Source organism: Aegilops tauschii, unplaced genomic scaffold (genome assembly GCF_002575655.3).
Source record: "Aegilops tauschii subsp. strangulata cultivar AL8/78 unplaced genomic scaffold, Aet v6.0 ptg000511l_obj, whole genome shotgun sequence".
NCBI classification, from domain to species: domain Eukaryota; kingdom Viridiplantae; phylum Streptophyta; class Magnoliopsida; order Poales; family Poaceae; genus Aegilops; species Aegilops tauschii.
In genome coordinates, this window is record NW_027332749.1 from 47,910 (window position 1) to 71,962 (window position 24,053).

General features: G+C 48.6%; 1 protein-coding gene across 1 annotated transcript; it reads right to left on the reverse strand.

Annotated features, from left to right (window-relative positions):
- Window positions 1–18,284: 18,284 nt before the first annotated feature.
- Window positions 18,285–21,491, reverse strand: LOC120964980 (uncharacterized). The gene is made up of 2 exons (XM_073506207.1): window positions 20,224–21,491; window positions 18,285–19,392 (listed from the first exon to the last, which is right to left on the reverse strand). The coding sequence occupies exons 1-2, from the start codon at window positions 20,864–20,866 to the stop codon at window positions 18,887–18,889; spliced, it is 1,149 nt and encodes a 382-aa protein (XP_073362308.1). The 5' UTR covers window positions 20,867–21,491; the 3' UTR covers window positions 18,285–18,886.
- Window positions 21,492–24,053: the final 2,562 nt, after the last annotated feature.

The window sequence follows — 24,053 nt, forward strand, 5'->3', positions numbered from 1 at the left end:
GCCATCAACCGGCCAGGAATTACAACACAACAACAAGCACATCGGCCGAACGATACAAAGGAGCACCCTAGGAAGCTTACAACTCAACGCAGAATACTAGCTCAAAACAAAAAGAAGAGGAAGCCCAAGCTAGTACACGCCGCCGACCGCAGCAAACAAGAACCAAGAATTGCGAGCAGCGTGAGCACAACGAGGACCTGCAGAAACAGAGTGGAGTTGTGGACATGACCGAGTCCAAGGTAGGAGGAAACCAAGCATCTTCCTTCGCTCTCGCCGTAGAGGGACCCTTCCCTCTCGCCTTGGATCGAAAGGCGCCGCCGACGGACATGAGAGACGCTCACCCTAGAGCAGGAGAGATGCCGACCTCGAGTCCTGGAACAGTCACAGAGCACAACCTCCTAGGACATGAGCACACCTCATCTGACACACCGAAGCAACCTAGGACACCTGAAAAACAGCGGGAAAGCCACCGGGAGGAGCCACTGAAGAACGAGCAGCAAGGACATCATGAGAGGCCGCAGAACGACGAGGAGCAGGAGTCGTCGGCCGCTGAAGAGAAACACCGGGCGTCCACGGCGAGGGACGTGCTGCTACTGCCGGGAAGAGGAACCCTATCCCCAACCGCCGGATCGCAGATGTTGTACCGCTGGAGCTGAGCCAAACACGCCACCACCGAGGAGCACCGCACTTGAGGGGAGCGGGGACAGACTTCCCTGCGAGCCAGACCAACCACAGCCACCTGATAACCAGAGCCGCCCAAAACTCCACCTTTGCCGCCCCTCACCCGAACGCACACTCCCCAGGCGGCGCCTCCAAGGAGGACACGATGCGCAGCGCGCCGTCACCGCCCAATCCAAGAAGGATTTTGGGCTTTCACCCGGGAGGGGAATGGGGGTGGATAGGGTTGGGATCTCAGCTGCACCTCCAAGGAGGAAGGGCGGCGCTGCCGCCGGGCCGGACCAACCGACCAATGGTTTCCCATGGTCCCAAAACCGCACCACCGGGCACCCATCTACACCATTCCGGCGACCGAAGCTGCTGGAACCGGCGGGGATTAGGGAGCTGAAGGGGAGGGGAGTCGAACCTCGGAACTGACGAGGAGGGGGATCTCCACGCCGCAGCCACCACCCGCCGCCGTCCCACCACCCGCGTGGTCGGGAACGCCGGCTAGGACCACCCACGGACGCCGCCAGCCGGGAGGGCGCCGCCGCCACGCCAAGGGCCGCCTCCCCAGATCCGGAGTCCTCCGCCAGGAACGGAGCGACCAGGGCCTCGCCGCCACCGTCATCGGCGACCGCGCAGGCTTGCCGGCGGCCACCTCGGGTGGCGACGAGGGGGAAGGAGGTGAGGGTGTGGCGGCGCTGGGCGGAAACCCTAGTCGCCTCCCGAGTCGCCCGAGCGGACGACGCGGGGGCTGCGCGCGGGGGGGGGGGGGGGGGGAGGGGCGTGTGGTGCACTTCAAGCATGTGTCCTTGGAAGTTAGTATTTTCAAAAGTAAGGAGTCTCTTTACCCTGCGTGGTGAACGATGGGCAAGACTACCTTAATGAGAAAACAAGAGTTTTGCGCGATATTGCGTCTATAAATCTAACCCATATGTCCATTAATTATTTCGTCTACCTAAGTGCTTCTACACTTTAGGCTAAACCAAACTATACATTGACAAAAAACTACCACATTAGAGGTTCCCGTCCCACTGAACTACCACATTCATAAAAACGACTGATAACTACCAAAAATTTCTAATTTTGTGACTAAAACTACCACTTTTGAAAAATGGCCAGTTTAGACGATTTAAACGCGTTTATGACAGGTGGGACCCACCTGTCTGGGCTGACGTGGCGGCAGAGTCAACTCCATTTGTTTTGACCATTAGTGTTGACCGTTATGACAGGTGGGGCCCACATGAACCTTCTTCTTCCTCCTCTTCTCTCTTTTTGGCATTTCAACAAACATCTTATGTGCATGGAAGGAAAGCATGTGAATTACGGACGAGGACGGACGCGAGCGTGCTCGTCCAGCTACTCCCGCATCGAGTGGGAGGAGCAGGTGGGGAAGCCAAACAAACAACTGCAGCTGACCGGGGACATGGTGCCGCGGCGTCGTGCACCGGACGGGTACGCGGCGTCGATGGAGCCGAGCATGAGCGCCGGGTCAACATGGCCGGCCACTGGGTGGTGCGGGTGGTGCTCAGTGGAATACACCCAGTTGCGCTGCTCTTCCTCCACCAGCAAGCTCCCGACGCAGGCCGATGTCGCGCTCGCCGCCTGCGCCATGCTTTGTGGCGACCGGTCGCGCTCGCTCACCGAGCTAATCCACGTCACGCCCCGGCCCGCGGCCTCTCCGCCGGCGCCACGCTGGTCGCCGCCGCGGAGCTCGCGTCCACCAACAAGACGCTGCCAGTCAACCAACTCTTTAGGAGACAGAGATCGGCGCAACTCTAGGTCCCAGTTATTGTCAGAGAGCTCATAGATCGAGATCCCGAGATCCGGGCAATAAGAAAAAAGAACCGGGAAAGAAACAGCCAGCGGGGCTGGACCGCACCATCAGTCGAGCCAGAACCGCGTGGACCTACCGTTATGCACCACACATTTGACAAGGGATTGGAACACCGGGCGAAGTTTAACAAGATCTTTTCAGAATTGAGACGAGCCCACGACGGGGGCAAACATAGGGCTGGAGGTAGGAAATTATTTTGCCTTGAGAATATTATACCAAAGAGGGTTTTCCGAGATGGTCATGATCTTCCACCACCACTTAATGATCAAGCACTTGTTCATAACCAAGGTGTTAATTATACCCAGCCCCCCAAGGCTCTTGGGCCGGCAAATGTGATCCCATTTAACCAATTTATACTTGCATTTATTATGAGCAGCATTCCAATAGAAAGCACCCCTGTGCTTGTCAAACCCAGCATGAGTGCCGTTACTGAGAAGATAAAACCCCATCAAAAACATAGGAAGGGAGGAAAGACAAGCATTGATAAGAGCAACCTTGCCAGCCTGAGTATTATATCTGCCCCACCAAGGCATAACAAGGTTGCCTACTTTAGCCACCGTAGGTGCATAATCCTTAGCCAAGAGTTTGTCAGAAGAGATAGAAAGCCCAAGATACCTGAGAGGGAAGGAACCCAGCAAGCAGTTGAGTAATTGAGAGACTCGCAATGCCTCAGCCTCCGTCACCCCAGTGATGATCACCTCACTTTTTGAAAAATTAATCTTAAGCCCAGACAAGGCCTCAAAGCAAAGCCGCAGAAACTTAAGATGGGATAAACAGGGGTCATTAAGCTCCACCATAATAATTGTATCGTCCGCATACTTGAGGCGGGAGACACCCTCAGGAATGAGGTAGGAGCTGACCGGGGAGATGTGTCCAGCCGCCGCGGCTCTAGACAAGATATTGGAAAGCGCATCCGCGACGAAATTGAACAAGATAGGAGAAGCTGGATCGCCCTGCCTGAGGCCTCTGAAATTCTGGAAAAAGTTGCTAGACCTCCCATTAACCGACACCGCAATGTGGCCACCCGAGACCAGCTGCATGACCCTATGGACAAAAGCACCATCAAAGCCCTTTGCCAATACGGTGTTTGTGCTTTAGTGTGTGCAATATGAAATTACACGTAATGACTTAGCCTTTAATACATCAAAATTTCTAGGAAATTGCTAGTGAGTGCCACTCGTACATTGGACACACCAATTAGACGCCAAACTGCTCATCTTTTTGACACACTCACTGATCACAAAAACCGCGACCATTGACCTCCTGCTACGTACTTTTGTGTGCCACCATGTCTACATTGCACACAACCAGGCTCTTTGTCACAAAATGATGGCGCCCATTCATGCTGGCTAGTATTCTCATTCTGACGTACTCCCGCCGTTCTCGAAAGCTCTACATCACTTGCTGTTCTTGTATCTTATCACTATAAATGTACCTTAAATTTATTGGTCAAAAAGTGACTGTGGGCTGGTGCCATGACTAAAAGAGCTGCTAGCTGGTATAACTCAAAGGAGCCAGCACCCATCGTCTCACAGTCCATTTAAATGAATACTGCTTCCGTAAAGAAATATAAGAGTATTTAGAGGACGTCCATATCCTCAAATATTCATATTTCTGCATGTCATGATGAGATTGAGGTGTGGACGTACAACTGTGTTATTGAGGTGTGGTTCGGATGAGATTGGTTACTTGTGCCAATTTGATTGATTGAGCTATCCTTGAGTAATGAACTTACTCTTTCGTAAAAAAAAGGGTAAGGAAGTCATGTTTTTTCTTTCTTTTTTGAAACAACGGCAAGAGCATGCCATTCTCATTAATTAAGACAGAATAGTATATACAAGAAAAATTGAATGATATCATTCTATCCTCCCAAGGTATCTGCCAATATGTTCCCGACTAGGAGGCCTGGACCTGGCCGGGTTCCTCCAAACTCATGCTAAGCAGACCGGGAGCAGGAGATGCCTCTTTCGGCTTGTGTTCGGGGCACTAGTTTGCACGTTGTGGACGGTGCATACCAAGATGGTTATTGAGCAGGTCTTTTTATAACCAATAAAGGTTTTCGCCCCACTTTATATAAAGCAACAACCGATATAAATCACAACACAACACCACCACAACCACACTCACCCAAGGCCAGATAAAAGGTGCCAAAAGCTACAACAACCACACACGAAACGACTCGAGTTAGACTGCAAGATGACAGTACGCATCACTACGGAGCCGCCACAACACTTCCTGGAGATACCGCGGAGAGGTGAATTTGTGGGTCGATGACACCGTGAGCTCCAAGACGGTGCTTTCATGAAGGATACGACACCAAAGCATGGATGCTGCCCGATCCGAGGATCTAGATTTTCATCCGGAGCACGACGAAGAGAAAGGAGCAACTACAACGAAGACTTTTTTTAGGCAGGCCTTTGACTCGATCTTCATATTCCTTGCATTTTTCCAGCACCGGCATCCGCTCTCGAGGCAGCTGGACCGTGACCGGCTTGAAGACATTATACACAGGATGACTACTGCCACACACTGCCTGATTTCGCCACTGACCACCTAAGCACATGAGCTACCGGCTACTTGGTGGTGTTTTTTGGTATTTCTTTTATGTTTCTTTTGGGCATGTTTCATGTTTTTGTTGTTGCCCCAGCAGAATATTTTATTTCCGGTGCGACACTTGAGCTTTTTATATGAACATGTTGGTTATTTCATTTATAATAAAGCGGGACGAAAGCCTGTTTTGAGAGGTAGTCAATAGAAATGCAAAAATATTAAAGCTTGGAAGGTGACATGCTGCACAGTAAGCGAGGAGAGAGATGCAAAGCTTACCTTTAAGAGACTAGATTTTCTAAATCTGGGTGTACTGCACGTTTCAAATACCCTGTTAGCAAGAAGTGAGATTAAAAGCTTGCCTTTAAGAGAATGGATGTTGCAAACATGGGTGTACTTCAGTCCTGATCCGTGCCATCCATTACTGGATTGAGATTCTTACTAGATAGATTTAAAAAAAAATTCCTCCCAGATGAAACAACAAATGGACTTCAAACTTTCCAAGTCAACCATAAACTAAAACTACAATGTGCAGAAAAACTTTTGTATTTTTGAGGCATGGTAGGTCTATCATCCGGTGATTTTTGAACCTAAAAAATGGCAATCTAGTTGCACCTCCGGACTACAGAAGCTATATCAGAATTAGTTTCAGGGTTTTCTAAAAAAAATCACTTTCAGCGAGAGGAAGGAGATCTGTTGTTGTTGAATCAATAAGAGCCACTATATTGTCTGGATCCCATAAAACCCATGACTGCAACAAAAAATGGTGATTCCCTTGCATGATTCTTTGATGCTAAGTGGAAGATTGCAGGTTAACAATGACCAAGCTTAGACATATTTTGAATCCTTTATAGTGTGCACTTACACGTAGAAGTAGCCTTTGCAGCTCCCCGTTCATTTCTCCACTAAGAGTCTCAAGCAGAACAACGGCAACACTGTAGACGTCACACGTGAGTGTCATCTCCCCTCTCAATAGGTACTCCGGTGGTGCGTATCCTCTGGGTGCAACTCAGTCAATTTAAAAAAAGGTTTTGAGCCTATATATACAAGTGTTGGAAACAAAAACAACATGTAAATTGTATGATTACATAGTGCTGAGGTTAGCAATAATAAATGTAGAACCATAGATCAGAAGTTTTGAGTGTGAAGCAGCTCAACATGAACCGACCATGGCTCGGGGACAAATAGCTTCTGAAATCTTGTCTACCCCTTTATCATCCGGTAGTACATTGTGAGGGTGAGGCTACCTATCTCGGTGGACAACGCTCTCAGCGGATCCCGTATGCATTTACGCCACACCGTACGAAACTCTCAGGTTGATATCAGTTCTCTGTAAGCTTCATGCACTAGCTAACACAACCAAAAATTCGAACTGATGGAAAGGGCTAGTGCAATTGACATATACTGTAACACCCCCTCTCACGTGTGACGGGGAAGACAAGTCAACACGTGCAACCGGAAGAGAGCGACGGCGCGCGAAACTCACGTATGATTCAAGAGGCCTCTACGTGGACACAAAGGGGGGCTACCACCAATTTTTAACAAATTGCGAAAGCCAGGACTTGAACTCAAGACCTTAGCTTTGATACCATGTTAATCTTCATGCACTAGCCAACGCAACCAAAAGTCCAAACTGATGGAAAGCGCTAGTGCAATTCACATATACTGTAACATCCTCAAGCCCAGCTTTGCATGGAGCTCGGGTCTGCCGGCCATAGTGCCAAATGTATGCACAGACATGCGGGGTTGAAAAGTTGTTGCTTTTCTTCTCAAAAAGGGGTAGACAAGGATCCGCTTCTAGTTTTCATCACAGTACAGACCCAACCCACGACGTGATGCCAGCCCACGCACACTGCCTCATGTCTCTCACCCTCACCATCTCAAAGATGATGCTCCCCTCACCTCCATCTCGTCGGCCTACACGAGTGTTGATCACACCGCCACACCGCCTGGGCACACTGCAAAGCTCGCGGCCATGGCGCTAGTGCAAGCCCATCTCATGGCTGGCACCTCGTCAGGTTTGATGCCATGGTCACGCGCCACTCACTCTCTCGGCTTCCTCTGCGCGCCATAGTGGTGAAGCGTGCAGCAGTGACAGTGCGCTACCGGGGAGCTGTGACCGCATTGTGCGATGTCGTGAGCCACAAGCTGGAGCTGTGACAGGGCACATAGAATACTGCAACCGGCGAGCAAGTTTGCTGGAACCGGGGACCACGTTTGCCAGCACAATCTTTTTGACGTGTCACCGTGGTCTCCGTTCTCGGTCCCTGCTTTCTCTTGGCATGAGCGGTGCTCCACAACCCGGAGTGTGGGGGCTGTCTCTACCGTGAGGCGGCCCTTTTTGGAGATGGCTCGATGTGTTCGGTACCATGGTGCCTGCTTCGATCTTGTCCAGTACTAGTGGGTGTTATGTGCTAGGGGTGGTGTCTCCTGGTTCCATGCTTGGTGTTGGGTTAGTGGTGCTTGTGCCACTAGATCAATGTTGTTTTGTTTTCCTTTCGAGCTACATGTATGAGGGTTTTCTCTTTACTTTGTATCGGTTCGGCCTTTTGTGCCTTTTTTATAAGGGGAGGGGGGGGGGGCAAGGTCAAGCCTGTTTCAGAGTTAACGTGAGTGTCTAGATTCGTTGTTATCTACTAATCGGAAGGTGTTCCGGGTCATGTCTATGTATCACCCGAACATGTAGGGTCATATGCTTAACGACTAAGGTTTAATTGGGTGCTAGAGGATATAGAAGAAAAAGGCAATGACTCCAAAAGATTTCCAGATGCTTTCAAAAGTGTTTTGCATGCCGGAAGTGTCCCGAAAATGACCCAGAGCGCCCCGGTTATTCTTGAAGGGTACCAGTTCCATAAAGTTGCATAATTTTGCTCGTTCGTAGCTCCACCACTGCATACTAGTGCACCGCAAGGCTTTGTGCACGTGACCAAGTCATATACAAACCAGCTTGAATCCGTTCCCGTGCTCGATTTTTTTCTTCCCGATGCCTTCTATTTCCAAAGCTCATATTGATCTTTCCTTGTCCTTAAGCACCAGCCTTCCATTGTATATCTCTTGATGACTTTTTGCATAGGTTGTTCTTGTATCAATCTGTATGGACACTACTATACATACATAGTTTAAGCTTACTTCAGAAGTGAATACGAGTCGTGGATGTGTTTATGTATAGACGAGAATACTGAGGTACTGGTCCAATTCATGGCACTCCTATAGAGCTAGCTACCTCAACATGGCACATGATAAGTATCGGATTGTGTCATGAATTTGACGAGTACCTCATGTCATGTGAAGTGGGGATAGACATACACGCTAGTCAGTTTCTCCTCATGCTAGAAGTTAGTATTTTCAAAAGTAAGGAGTCTCTATTTCTTGCCTGATGAACGATACTACCCTAGTGAGAAAACAACATTTCTGAGATATGATTTCAATTTTGTTCTTCAAACTGCACTACCTTTTCCATCAAGATTTAATGCAAGAAGTTGTTGCTCCATGATCTGAAACTGATCATAAGCCTCTTCAGAAAGATGCAAATCGAAAAGATCATGTAACTCATCTTGATGGCATACTTCAGAGGTAGAGAAATGTTGATCATGTGAAAATGAGTGTAGGTGGGGCAATTCCTCCTCTCTTTTAGGGCCATTTCAGGAAACCTTCCAAAAGAAATCGAACAACAATTATGCAGACAACCAGCAGCATGTGATTTATAAGCGACATATAAACTTGAACATCGCGTAGGGGTTTCTATGGTTTTTGGCTTTAAAAAACCCAAATGCAAATGTATTTATGCACTTTAAACCACACCACACAATCCCATATTTTTTGTATTCCGTGATGTGTTTCTACACTCTAGACAACAGTTAAACCTCAGAGTACAGACAACAAGCCGTTTAGGTGCCCAAGAGTATACTCCAATTGTCTTGGAGCGAGTGGTTGCAAACTATGAATGGAATTCACCAGAATGACATGTATATCTTCTTCCTCTAGAGGAAATCCCTCAACCACCACACACTGTTGCTATTTCTACTGAATATAAGCCATTGCTAGCTTTCGGGTGTACGATTGTTCCAACAACAAAATACCTTTGGACTGTACTCCTGCTCAAGATTGTTGGGGCATAATTACAACCAAGGAACGGAGGATTCCATTTTTTATGAGATCGCAATATATGCAAGAAAAATAATAGGCCCTGGAATACTTAACTTTTTATTGTGTTAGTAGCTTGTTGCTTTAACTTTGGTTTTCAAACTCGTGGAGCTTTGTAATAATAGTATTTGAGAAAAATATTTGTAATAACTAGTTGTATATTCCCTTGGGTGCAAATTCCGAAAATTGCTCTCCCATTATCTAAAATATATGCAAGATCAACTGTGAATCAAGCCATTTTCCATGGGTGTCGTTATCATTTTAGCCTGTCAAGGTATCGGGTCCATCAGAAATGAACTAATCTTCAGGACGAAGGCCCAAATATTGAGGCTAATTTGAAGCGTTTCTTAAACCACGTGCAATTGCCCAGGTTTCCCCGGGGAAATGGTGTTTTGAGTACATAATTTTATTCTTAATTAGATAGAAGGTCGTCCATTAATTCTCTAGATTTTTTGGTTATAATTTTTGCAAGTGTCTTATAATTGATATAATGAATGCAACCAGGCACTCTACCTATTGTTTGGCTTTCAAAATTAAAGTCCCTTGTCAGGTATACTAATTAATTATGACGGAACAAAACTTCACATCTTTGGATCGAGATACAAGTCCGGGTGATCACTAGGGGAAGATAGAAATTGATCACAATGCACATGCTCACAATGATGTTACCAACACAATTTCGAAAACCATGGAGAACCACAAACCTTTTTGTAATCAACTCTGTAACTTCTTCAATAAATGATGGTTCTTCGATTAAGGTTTGAATACACTGGGTCAAGTGGGTCAAGTAATTGGCAAACACATGTTTGATGCCTAGGAGGAACAAGGCATCAATTTAGTTAAGGTAGAGCTATGGACTAAGCCCAGCCTTAGCCTCTGGGGGACTTCTCTTCAGACAAACTAATTAACCAGAAGATGCTAAAAAAGCTAATTAACCGGCAGACCCAATAAAATGTTGTTGCCTTTAAATGAATACTGCCTCCTAAGAAAACTAACTAATTCACGTGAGGTGGCCATGAACGGCCTACAGAAAGCCCGGGCCCTACGGGCATACAGCCTCCGGTGGGATGGAACAGGGCCCAATTTTCAGTGGAACCTAGCACTTCAATATAGCCGAGAGGCCACAGCCCTTAATCCTATCTGGGCTGGACCACCAAAGCGCTGAACGAGGCCCCGACCCCTAGTCTCCACAGTGTGCCTGCGTGCTGCATATGCGCCGATCAATTGTTTCCCTGACTAGGGGCCCCGACGGCAAGCGCCTAGGCAACTATCCGCTAGGCCGCAGTGCTCAGCCAGTAGTTGACTATATGGTTTAGTTGTTCAGTTGTTCCACTAGGTCCAAACTGAATTTTGCTCTCATATCCTAGTGAATTTCTACTGGGCTTGGGCGGGCAGTTGCACAGTTTTTCTCGGCCGTGGCTCCACCACTGCATGCTAATGTACACCGGAGCATTGCCTGCTTGACCTGATCATGTACAAAACAACCACAATCTTATCTTGCACTTGACTTTTTCTTCCGGTTGCCTTCTATTTCCAAAGCTCATCATCGATCTTTCCTTGTTGTTAAGCATCAACCTACGATTATATATCACTTAACGACTTTTGCATAGGATGTTCTTGTATCTCATCCTAATCTATATATACGGTTCTATATATACTTATTAGTTTAAGTTTACTCCTGAAGTGGGAATAAGAGGCGTGGATGTGTTTATATATAGACGAGCATGCATGGTGGCCAGACAAAAAGAGCAACTAATATTGCAAACGATGTAGCTACCAATTGTGATGACAAAATCCAATTCTTATCATGCTGAGGTACGTTCTTGGTCCAATTCATGGCACTCCTACGGAGCTAGCTATCTCTGCATGGCACATGATAAGGATTGGATTATGTCATGGATTCGACGAGTACCTCATGTCCTGTTAAGTGGGGATAGACATGGGCACTAGCCAGTTTCTCATCGTCCACCGAAACGATATAAACTCAATTTGGGAAAGCCTGTGTCCTCGAAGTTACTGTTTTCAGAAGTAAGGAGTCGCTATATCGCTGATGAATGATGCCAAGCCTACCCTACTTAGAAAACAACACTTATGCGCGATTGCCTCTATAAATATAACCCATATGTCTATTGTATGTCTCGTCTAGCTAAGTGCTTCTACACTTTAGGCTAAACCAAACTGTACATTTGTGATAAATCACACCAAATGTAATGCTATAAATAATTAATCTTGCCGGGTAATGTCGGGTATGTACACACATACGTGAGTTCTAGTTAGGTCCGAGTGGTTGTCTGCATGTAAACCTGGATGTGCATATAAACACGACGTAGGCGCTGTGGTTTAGCACACCGTGACTCCATGAGTGAGAGTTGAGAAGAAATACAGAGAAAATAAATCTATGCACGAGGGGGTGCCAGAGTTTTAGTTACCGCTCAAAATTTAAATATTTACCATGGTTATCGCATATTTCGGTCCCCCTCGGTAAATGGGCATTTCCAGAAAAAAATCGAATTTTTTGAATTCAAACGCTCAATGTATAGTAAAGTGTGGCAGCACCTCACAGGATGCGCGTAGACAACGTTCCACTGACCTAGTAGCCTTTTTATGATAAATATAAGTTCAAGTACTATCTATATCTACTTTGAAAGAATTTGAATTCAAAATTCAATTATAAATTTCGTTCAAAATTTTCTTGAAATTTCATGGTAACCATGGTAACCACGTTTACCTGCCCCCCTCGGTAAAAACGCCCCATTCGGTAACCAAAACATTGGGGGGTGCAAAGGAGGCAGCACCTAACCTCTCACAAGCCGCACAAAGAAAATGAAATTCAGGTCAAGTTTGTAGCTCCACCACCTCACATCTTTAATAAATATTGTTACAACAAGAGTACACATTTTATACCACACATTACATGTTCACAGCTATCGAGTTATTGTTCAAAACCTAATTGCGTACATGCGATCTCCAAGAAGACAAATCTGAAACAAAGCTTATTTTTAGCACTCCTACAAGCTAGATGTACTCAAGCTTTCCATAGGCTTAGTGCAGTTGCTCCTCGGTGTTGGCAAGTGAATGTGGTAGCAACTGAATCATAGCGGGGTACTAGCAACGACACAACTCTATGTTATCCACACCTGGCTTGCCCTGTGATAATTGACACAAACAGACTGATTTAGCGGTTTAACGAATTAGCTACATTACTTATTGTAAATCCACACACTATCTGCATACGTTTTATCCTCCCCACATTTGAGATGCTCTTTTCCCTTTCGCCCCAGAGGACATATTGTAAAAATCATAGGCCTCACTTAAGGAATCGAAGCTCGTTCCAATTGTTCGTATGATGATATTATCACAGGGATTACCCGTGAAACCCCTTGTTGCTTTCTCTAATGCAGTCACTCTAGTCGGGCACAGTGTTTTGCCTGATGCCGCTTACCCAATCCTTACCATGGACAGTATTATCTACGGATTACACTTTTAGAGGAAAGGCATACGCCCGACTTTATAAATAAAGCCATAAGGCAGGTAGCAACAGCATCACCGAAAAGTATCAAACACACCCAAGCCCCAACGCTGGGCAAGACGACGAAGGATAAAGTCAGGTACATGGCTCCCACGCCAGTACACGGCACGCAGGCCGGAAGAGAAAGAACCAACTAAAGCTAAAGCATCTGGCCCAAAAGAAGCAATCAAGCATCCTGCTCTTGTCTGCATAACTGAGACGCCGTGGTCCGGATTTTGTAGATCAGCATAGATAGCGCCTCTTGGTCGTCGACCTTAGTCAATGATTTCCACTGCTGCAGGAAAGCACACGATTTAAATAAGCAGTCAGCCGGTTTAGCCGGAAACACGTGCTCGATAGTAAATTTGTTCCTAGTAGTCCACAGAGACCAGCATAAAGCCCCCAAGCCCACCCAAAAGATGTGTCTAGATACACCGGAGAGGTTGGAAGCCAAGCTGCGCAACTCGGCAAAGGAGGCAGGGGCCCAAGACACATGAAGCCAGTCCCGCACACAACTCCAAATAAGCTTAGCCAGGTGACAGTGAAAAAAGATATGATCCGAGTCTTCCACATCACCGCAAAGAGCACAGAACTGGGAACCCGGCCCATTTCTCTTACGAATCTGATCAGCCGAGGGCAACCGGCCTCGAAAGGCTTGCCACAAGAAAATTTTAATCTTAGGGGGAATACAGGCCTTCCAAACTTGGGAAAAACGATTGGTAGGCGTGCCACCAACGAGCTTAGAATAAAGAGACTTAACAGAAAAACGCCCAGAGGCAGAAAGCGGCCAAAGCACCGAATCCCTGACCGTCGAGAGCGTAGGGAAGAGGGCAGTAAGACGTTGCCAATCTTCAAACTCTACAGGCGACAGAGAACGGCGAAAGGCCAGGTTCCACCTCTGGGATGCAAGCTTCGCAATAGAAATATTAGGGTCAGAGCAGTAAGAGAAAAGGGTAGGGAAGGTCACCGAGAGAGGTGAATCTCCACACCACCAATCAAGCCAAAACTGAATCGAGGAACCGTCCCCAACAACAAACTTAACGAAAGATTGAAAAACAGGTCTAACTTTGACCAGAGACTTCCAAAACTGAGAGCCACCACGCGGTGGAGCAAACATCGGGCTCGAGGACGAGAAATATTTAGCCTTAAGGATCGACAGTCAAAGGGGTTGATCCTCAGCACTCATAATTTTCCACCACCATTTAATCATCAAGCATTGATTCATGATGGAAGTATTAAGAATTCCTAACCCCCCAAGGTTTTTGGGCCTTCACATCAATTTCCATTTGACGAAGCGATATTTGCGACGATTGTCCGCAGCATTCCAGTAAAACGCCCCACAGTGTTTGTCAAAACCAGCATGAATCCCAGCCGACGAGAGAAAGAAGCCCATAAGGACATGGGGAGGGAGGAGAGGCAAGCATTAATTAGAGCCACTTTACCAGCATTCGTATTATATCTACCCCGCCAGAGAAGGACCCTGTTTCCCACCTTAGTGACTACTGGTGCAAAATCTTTGGCATGGAGCACATCCGGGGAAATAGGCAAACCCAAGTACTTGAACGGATAGGAGCCCTGCTTACAGTTAAAAAGGTGGGCCACTCGCGCGGCTTCCGGTTCGTCCACACCAGTCACAACTACTTCGCTCTTGGAAAAGTTAATCTTAAGCCCCGACATAGCCTCGAAGCATAGTAAAATAAATTTGAGGTGGGCAAGGCAGGCCTCATTCAACTCGACCAGAATAATAGTGTCGTCCGCATATTGGAGATGGGTGAGACCATGGGGAATGAGATTAGAACACACCGGAGTAATGTGCCCACTAGTGGCTGCCCTAGAGAGTAGGCGAGATAAAGCATCTGCAACAAAATTGAATAAAATGGGAGAGGCAGGATTGCCTTGCCTCAGGCCCCTACCGTTGGCAAAGAATGTGCTAACCTGACCATTAACATTGATAGCAGTGTGGCCTCCCGAGACCAACTGCAGAATCCTATGGACGAGGGGCCCCTCGAACCCTTTGGCCAATAAAACTCTACGAAGAAAATGCCAACTCACCGAGTCATAGGCCTTCTCAAAGTCTAATTTTAGAATCACCGCTTTCGACTTGCGGATCTTAAGCTCATGAACGATTTCATGCAAACAGAGAACCCCGTCCAGAATGAAACGACCCTTAATGAAAGCCGACTGAAAAGGGCTAATGGTACGGTGGGCAATGGGGGAGAGACAAGTGGATAACCCTTTAGCCGGAAACTTGGCGAAGTTATTAATAAGGGCAATCGGCCTAAATTGCGAGATCAAATCCGCGCCCTTGACTTTAGGAATAAGGGTAATGACAGCGTAATTAAGGCGAGAGATGTCCACCGTACCCAACCAGAACCCTTGGATGATCGTACAAATGAGAGGCCGCAACTGCGGCCAGAATTTTTTGAAGAAGGGGATCGAAAAACCATCAAGGCCGGAAGCAGCATTTGGGTTAGCCGAGCTAATCACCTGCCAAATCTCTTCATCAGATAAGGGGACCATCAGGCCCGAATTTTCGTCCGGAGAGATCTTAGATCCCTCATCCCAGAAGTCAGGGCAAAGGCCAAGCCCAGGGTCCGGCTTAGAGCCGAGTAGATTGGAATAGAAGCTAACAATGTGATTCATAATGAGGGACTGGTCAGAAATTCTAACGCCGTCAATCAACAGAGTGTCAATGAAACATCTGCGGCGTCTGCCATTCGCGATCGCAAAAAAATAAGCCGTCATAGCATCCCCTTTCAAGGTCCAGTTAAGGGCACCTTGTTGGCGCCAGTAGATTTCTGACTGTTGGTGAAGCAACACCAAAGCGTCTTCCAGGGAGTAGCGAGTAGCCCACTGAGAGGCGGAGAGCTCAGATGTGTGAGCAGATTGGTCCAAATCCCGGATTTGAGTTTCGAGGGATTCCTTGTCTCTACGGAACTCGGCCGCCCTATTCCGAGACCACCCCCTTAAGAATTTACGCAACTCATAAGACACCTTGTGCCAATCATCCATGAGACCAAAGGAGCGGTGAGGAGAAGAGAGAAGATTAGTAATCTTAGAAACCATCATGTCACAAAAGCCGTCAACAACCAGCCAAGAAGCATCAAACTGGAAACGGGAGGGAGAAACAAGAGAAAGGATACCCGCATCCAGGATCAGGGGAACATGATCAGAGCCCACCGCAGGCCTAGCCTTAAGCAGCGTGCGGGGAAACAGCGAGTCCCACTGAACAGAAACAAAAACCCTGTCCAGCACCGACCGGACAAGCGAGGATTGATGGTTAGACCAGGTGAAACGCACCCCCTATGGATTACACTTAATCAATTAGTCTTCGATGCAGACGTGCTACATTTTTCTAATTCAGTTTCAACAAAATCTGATACCCAAAAATCTTCTACCAATATATTAGATCCTAAATGGCCAATAGAATACTAGTTGTAGATCCATGAAAAATACTGAAGGACCACAATGAACGTTACATTGTGAGGCTGTCACGGAACATGAATCAAACAATTTGGATAGTAAGTATGTTTCTAAATTGCTTTTTTTAGAAAAGGAGGAATACCCCCGGCTTCTGCATCTGGACGATCCATACAGCCATTTTATTAATTATTAACACAAGATCTTACAAAGTCATACAACAGTAAGACCAAAGCCACCATCTAAGCAACATTTGTCGCTACTCCTATCCAGTTGATGAAGGGGCGCTGATAGTCTAGGCCTAATACCAAGCAGACCTCGCAGCCAAACCTAACATCTAAGACCTGAGGTCCCAGCTAGGACGCCTGCCGGGCATGGGCACCCACCAGTCCGGCGTGCTCCTCAACCAGGATGCCTGCCGGGTATGAGGCCGCCGCAGCCACTTGCCACCAATCCATCTTCAGAGCTGTACTGCTGCATCAACCTTGCCCGGTCTAGCTGCCGCCGACGCCACCACGACGTCAGACAGCATTGACCTCCTGCATGTGTCCATCACCACACATCTGACGCCAAGCCTCCGCTGCTCCATGCCGCCAAGAGCCGCCGCCATGAATATGTAGAAAGAAACACCGCTCCACCAAAGAAGCCATCCGCTGGTCCCTCGAGCCCGAGTGCATCTCCAAGAATGCCGCCCCCAAGGGGGTAATGACACATGAATGTCGTCGTCATCCGATCAACTGATCTAGGGTTTCCTCCCGGAGGTATTGAGTGGGTTTGGGATTTGTACCTCGATGATGCCTTCATGAAGGAAACGATGATAAGGGCATCGTCATCACCGGCTCCGGCCAACGGCCGAAGACCAAGTTTTCACTCGGATCCGTCCCAAGAAATCCACCTGACAACCTGTGCAATGTCTCGACCGCCTTCAAAGCCCCAGATCTAGCCGCCTAGATCCGGCGACCAACCGCAACAGCAGTGCAACCGTAGGAGCCCTGGCACACCAGCCACTGCCTGAATGCGTCACCACTGGAGCCTGGGAGGAGGACTCCCACCCCACCTCGCCAAACCGCGAGAGCCGCCAAGATGGATCCCGCACGCTCATCACCGTCTCTGATCGGAACCAATCCATGGCAAAACCACGAGATCGCAGACGCAGATCCGCCTTGGATATGGACTGCACCACGCCATGCCGCCGCGGGAAGCCCGAGCTTCACCCGCCGCCGTCCAGGGCCACCGCCCCAGGATCCTGATCTGGCCAGCCCAGACCTCCATGGCGCCCTCTTCACACCGCCGCCGCCGGCTCGCCACGAGGCAACCTTGCCGCCGCCCAAGGCCTCTGCCCGGAGCACGCCGTCGCACCACCATGATTCAGATCGCCGCCGCGCCGTCACGCGCGTGGAGGTCCCGCCCCACCCCCTCCGACGCGATCCAGGAAGGAGAGCCTCCGCCACCGCCGTCGGCCCCCCGGGCTTAGCCCGACGGCATCCTCCGGCGGCGGCGAGGGAAGGGAGGGAGGTGGTAGTGACCCTAGCGGCTAGGGTTTGAAGAGCCGCCCGAGTCGCCCGAGACGGGGCGACGCAGGGGCCAGGAAGCCTCAGGCTAACCAATATGGGGTGAACTAAAACGCGCACCTCTAAGAAACAGTGCTTACTCCTCGCAGATTCGTGCGTCTCCGCTAACTATTTTTACAGATTTCAAACTGTTAATCCTGCAGTATAACTACTCTGCTCAGTAAACAGATAACAGCACACAACACAGTGCATTTTCAATTTCAGAAATACTAAACCACATATTTGGCATAATTTGAACGAAGTTGTGTACGACATTAAGGGCCTGTTCGGCAATCGACCGCTCCGAGAAATACGTGAATCTGCGGAGCATCTCTTTCTCCACTCCGTGTTTTCATCTGAAGCTCGGGCCGCTCCTGGAGCGGAGTCGTGCGGAGTGGCGAAACTCCGAACAGGCCCTAATATTCAGCAGTTCATCTCCACGTTCTAAACCGCACCCCCGCAACTGTTCGGCTAACTGTTTTAGAGATTCTAACTGCTACAAACGTTGTTCAAACTGCTAACACATTGATCAGGAAACATATTACATCAGTTCTATGTCACAATTTGTAACTAGGCCATAAACTGCAGGATTAACAACAGATGTGGCTCACGGCTCACCTCTTACTCCAACCAGGGGCTAGGGGATTCATCATGCCTCTTGAAAGCTCCGAGGCCTGAGGGGAACTGTCCCGCCTTTCCTGAGCCACGGACAAAAACGATGTTCCAGATATGATCTATGGCTCAGTTTCCAGACTCCAGTCGTCCGTCAACCATGCCATCCCGGCTAACGGCAAATGGCTGTTATCCTGGCCCACAAGCAACATCTTCCTCATACGTATGTCTGTCCCAATCGCATTTACCAACTGCCCGTATTGCTGAAGAAAAGGAAATGGCACATACTACCTCCCTCGCTGTTTATAGGGCGTGCGCGTACCTCTAGGTCGTTAATTTGACCAACCTAATACAAGTCATATATTACAAAAAATCTACCAACATCAACTTCGGTGTTTCTACTTTCAAAAGGTATAATTTTTGTGTTATATAGTTTATATTAGGGTGATAAAATTGGCAACCTAGGTATACGCGCAGGACTTGTAAACTGAAACGGAGATAGTATATATATCCGCACGCATTAATGATCGATTCGTGACCAGAAACTCCGCGTCCCCCTCTTATTGACTAGGAACATGCTGTGAGGTGATCTGGAAATAGCAGGACTGACTAATAAAGTATGTGGGGCATGCCGCATGGCCTCATACTATAACGAAACGATTTGTGCTTGATCACCTTAAGCCCTCTGCCACAGCGCTGAATCTCCACGCCAGTAAACATCACTAACTTATCTACAGTGAGAGTACTCTTCTCATGGAAACAGCACGACTGGCCAGACATCTCTTGCAGCCTTGTTGTCATGATCGACTTGGCGACACAAAAACGGCCGGCACCTAGGTGCAGGAGGTACGATTCTATCTCAGTACCCTCAGGGGCAGCAAATCCCTCCCACTCTTGGAATACCACCGGCGGCATCTGCTTTGCCGAGGCGGCACCCAGGTCTGATGCGCAGAGGACGCCAAACACCCTGGCCGAGACACCAAACAAGAGATTGTACTCCGGAACATACTCTGCAAGTCCTTTAAACGGCAGCGACAGCGGCGGCAAGCCCTGTTCGGGCGGCGGCGGCGGCGTGGAGGGACTGGTGGTAGCGTCGGCTGCACCTCCAGCCATATCTGTTCTGGCCGGTGCAGCCGGCGATGGTGGTCATCTCTTTCGCCAGAGGTGGTCGGCCCGTGGCTGGGTGGCCGGATTCGCCATCTAGTCCCGCCTAACAGTCGGGGAGACATAGTTGCCGGTGAAAACCGAGCCGTTGGTGGGCGATGGCGGCGTTTTGCGCCGTTAACTTGATGAAGGCATTGTCGTGTAACTATTGTCGACCCACTCGTGTTGCTTGAGGGGAAACCCTAGGATCTGGTCTTCCAAATCGGACAATGGCGGTACTACGGTGCCGTTTCTCTCTTGGGAGCATCGTTTGTGGAGCAGCGCTGGAAAACAGAGGCAGGAGGTGGAGTGGCTTTCTCTTGCATGGAGCTTCGGTGGAGCTGTCAAGTCATGCCTGACCGACAGGTGCTACGCTGAGTCATGCCTGATTGGCAGGTGCTACGCACGACAAATCTTCCAGAGTCTTCGTGTCTGGACGGACGAGCGCAGGGCGGTGGCGTCGTTGGGCGCCGTGGTGACGTCAACAGATGTCCGGATTGGCAAGGATGATGCGGATTTCTCCTGAAGATGGATCAGTGGCCCGATCATGACGGCGGCTCATAAAATGTGTGCATGTGATATGCGCTTTTGGTAGGCTGCATCGGATGTTGGTCCCGATACGTTATGTAGATGGATCGGCGACGACATCGGTTTTAGACATGGGGAGTGAGAGCACTCCACATTATCGAGTCTGTAGGTGTGAGTGGTGGCTTCGGGTGAATTGATGTATGTTCTTGTCACTCCTTTGTTGAATACTTAATAAAGATGGTTGCATGCATCAATTGATGCAGAGGTCGGGGGTTAACCTCCTTCTCTAAAAAAAGTCTTGCTCCACTTACTGTGTCCAAGCAGTAGGTGCCGAGGCTCTCTGGATATCAAGATGCTTGAGCTGTTGACCGCAGTGCACGCGGTGATCACGTCAGAACGGTGGATGCCATAGTCAGGGGCATACACATAAGGCGGCGGTGGGATGGAATGCCAGAAGAAGTCCTCCCCCTTGAATATTTTAGGCCTTTCGCCATATACAAGCACCTCGAAAGATTGATGTTCCTTCTCTTGATCGTTCTTAGGGATAGCCTCCATGACCAACAGGTTGTCACCAACGGCGAGGGGCACTGGTTCCCACTTGGGCTTTCTGAGGCTTGGCAACATGCGGACAGCTTGCAAGCCGTCATCATATAAGACGGCTTGACCTCTCTCGTCTGTGCAGACGATCTTATTCCTGTTGCTGCCGAAGAGCATGAACTCCATTATCTCCAGTCTATGCTCGGACCGAGGAGGGTAGAAAGCCATTGTTGGTGGCGGCACAGAACGGACCTCCACCGCCGCAGCCGCGGAGTCAGGTGCACCCTTGGGGTAAAACAATTGTGATGCCTTGATGCGGTGTAGAGTATATGAGCTCCTTTTGACGTTCATGGCCGTCATGTACAGGTATTGTCGGTTCATTGTTCAAAGACAAGACTTTTCTATGGATCAATTTTGCTAGTCCCTTCTTCTAATAATCGCCTAAGAAACAACACGATTATCTGAAATACAAATTACACACGCTAAGAGAAAGAACTGTAAATTCAAATCAAAGTAAATACATAATAGAGCAGGGTTGCGAAGAAACGGAAAATAAGGTCTGGCTTTATATATGTACCAATCATACTAGGGACAGTCCACTAAAAACACCAGTTAAAAATCTGTGTTAACCGATACAGCTTACAAATACTAGCCAGTAAGGTCCTTCTCTTTCAGTTTATATACTGTCTGGTTCACAGAACATTGACCCAAGGCTACTGACTAGCGGTAGCAGGTTTCATTATTTTTGCACAACTACTACCACAAGTATTATTGCCCCAACAGAAGGAAACAATACTTGGTGAAATTTCTAGGCTATTCAGCATATGTATATACTTTTCCTGTTATTTTAAGTATGCGATCACAGGTATGGGCAAAATTCTAAACAATCCTCAGTCCCTAAGAACAAGTGCAAAGGAACTATACAACTAGAAAAAAATAATACCAACACTAGTTTCTTGGCAACATCACGTGATCTGGTACTTGGATTTGTAGAATAAGACACATCTCAGATTATAAAAGGCTCTACGCCTTAATTTCATATATGCAGCAGGCTTCTCTAACCTTAACTTCTACCCTCAACCTGATCACGGATAGATCAAATCTATGCTAGAAAATTATAATCACTTCTGCTTCGGTACACAAAGTACCCTCGTACTTGTGCTGGAACTAATAATTCTAATACCTTCCAGAATTACTCAATTTCTTGTTGGAAATTAGACAAGCTACAAGGACAGCTAGAAGGAGACAAAGCATTCGTATGAGCAGCGCCTCTAGCACTTGGGGATGGTGCGGCACAAGGCTCCAGTCAACAGTTGCGTTGTCTGCGAAATCTCTCCGGTGGCGACCACCCCCGATGTGCCAGCGGCGGCGGCCGTTGTTTCGTGCGGTGACGGTGCTGGCGGTAGATGGGACTAGGGAAAGGGATGTGACGGCAGTGATCGGCGTGGCGACGACGGCAAGCCCCAGCGGTGGAAGAAGAACCCGAGATCTAGGCGCTGGCGATTGGAGTTTTTTTTTAAGGGGCAGCGGGCGTCGGGAGAAGAGATATCATAGAGCATCTACAGCAACGATTAGCAAATACGGTCCTCGAACGTCCGCGGACATGTCCGAATGCATCTGCTGGCATTGATCAGACACGTCTCATATGTTTGTTCCCACCGCCGCGTCTTTCATACCCGAAACACCAAACCCATACAACCCATGCAACATTACGTATAAACACAATCAACGCGCAATCCATCTCTATACAACCGGATCACCATTTTATCGCCGGACAAAAGGAGTATAGTTCATCGGCGGAGAGTGCAAATCCATACTACAAACTACTTAAAAGTTAAACCATAGCTAAAACATAGTAAAACAGACAGGAAGAGGGGGGGGGGGGGGAATCACCATTTCCTCGCCTGCCTCTTCCCCTTGCAGTTGTGGTGCGGTTGTGCCCCTCCTCCATGTAGGTGCCGGCATGTGGCGGTGCGTTGTCGTCAAAGATGGAGCTGGAGCTGTCCGTCAGGTAGGAGTCGTCAGAGCACATTTGGCCCGAGAGCCTCCATAGCAGGTGGTCCTGCTCCTTCGCATGGCGGGCCATCTTCGCCTTGGCTGCCGCCTCCTTGATTGCCTCGCGCTCCCATAACTCAATGGCGAGCCGGGGTGCCTTGGCATTCTTCCATCGAAGGCGTCGTGCATCTGTCTCCGCCGTGGTGAGAGAGTGGCAGAGGACCGACGCGAGAAGAGCGGCCCCGGGATCCACAGACGCACAACCAGCCCTCCCCCTTCCCCGCCCCACCCTCTCCCTCGCCCATTGCCCCTCGCGGCGGGTTGCCCGTGCCTCTGATTCAGGCGTCCTCGTGCACGCTGGCGCGGCCGCAGGCACGAGTGCCCAGCGGTGCTCGGGTATCACTTCCTGACCGGATGGAACCCGCATTGGTTGTAGTGGGCAGCGTACTTGGAGGACATTGGGAGCAGAGTGGTCAGAGCCGCGCGATGGGGCGAGATGGGCCGACGCTGTGTCGACGGGCGGAGAGCGCTGCAGAAGAGGAGCCACCACTGCCGCTGCCACATTGGTCCAGCCGAGACTGCCTCAACGCGGTGCGGAGGTCGCCTCCTCCGCATCGTCGGGCTCTGCATCGCTCAGCAAGCTCGACAAGTCGTCGGAGCTGCCAGATTCGCCACCAGAGCCAGCGTTGTGCCATCACCGGCCATTGATTCAGATCGAAGGGGTTGGGAGTGGAGTGGATGGAGACGGGAGTGGAGTGGACGGAGAAGGGAGTGGAGCGAACTACAAATTGACTTTGATCCAGGGTTCTTCGGATGGGTATATTTGTGAGGCACGGGTGGGCTAGACTAGGCCAAGCCAATGTGGCGGACGCGCCCGGGTCGCCCTATATCCGTCCTAGATTTGGGCTGGATATGAAAGGCGCCGACAGCCAGGACGTTTGAGGCCGATTTGAGGCACCCGTCTAGGTCAGTTTTTATCGACCGGTTAGTGACTAGGCTGCCTATATAGGCGTTTGGGGATGGTTTGAGATAGATCCACATATCCTTTCCCCCTTTTGTGTATTGTACATACTAGCAAAAGAGCCCGTGCGTTACAACGGGAGAAAAAAATATCACACGTCCCAAACGCAATAACCATGACTCAAAACCCCAATAGGTCCACGTCCTTTATTTTAACATGGCATCTTATCAGTCTTGCCGGTTATCCTTCTTCCCACTCTCACCGACGGACATGCATGGTCATAGATGGTTTCTTTCATCTCCAATTTATTTTTGTTGGGGTGTTCATTTTCAATTTGAATCGGCACTGGTACGAAAGAAAGACGGGTCGTGCACTATTGATTAACATTGCATCCTAAGCAACATTTTAAAAATTATTAATATGTGAAACAACATCATATTCGGATTCGACACATTTTTCTAATCAATTTTCATATATAACATGTTAAAATTGAAGTTAGGGTTTAAAATATATGAATATTTTTTGAAGCTTTTGAATGTGTCCCTAAACAGCATTTGAAAATGATTAACGGTGAAATAACATCATATGCATATTCTACGCATTTTTTAATCA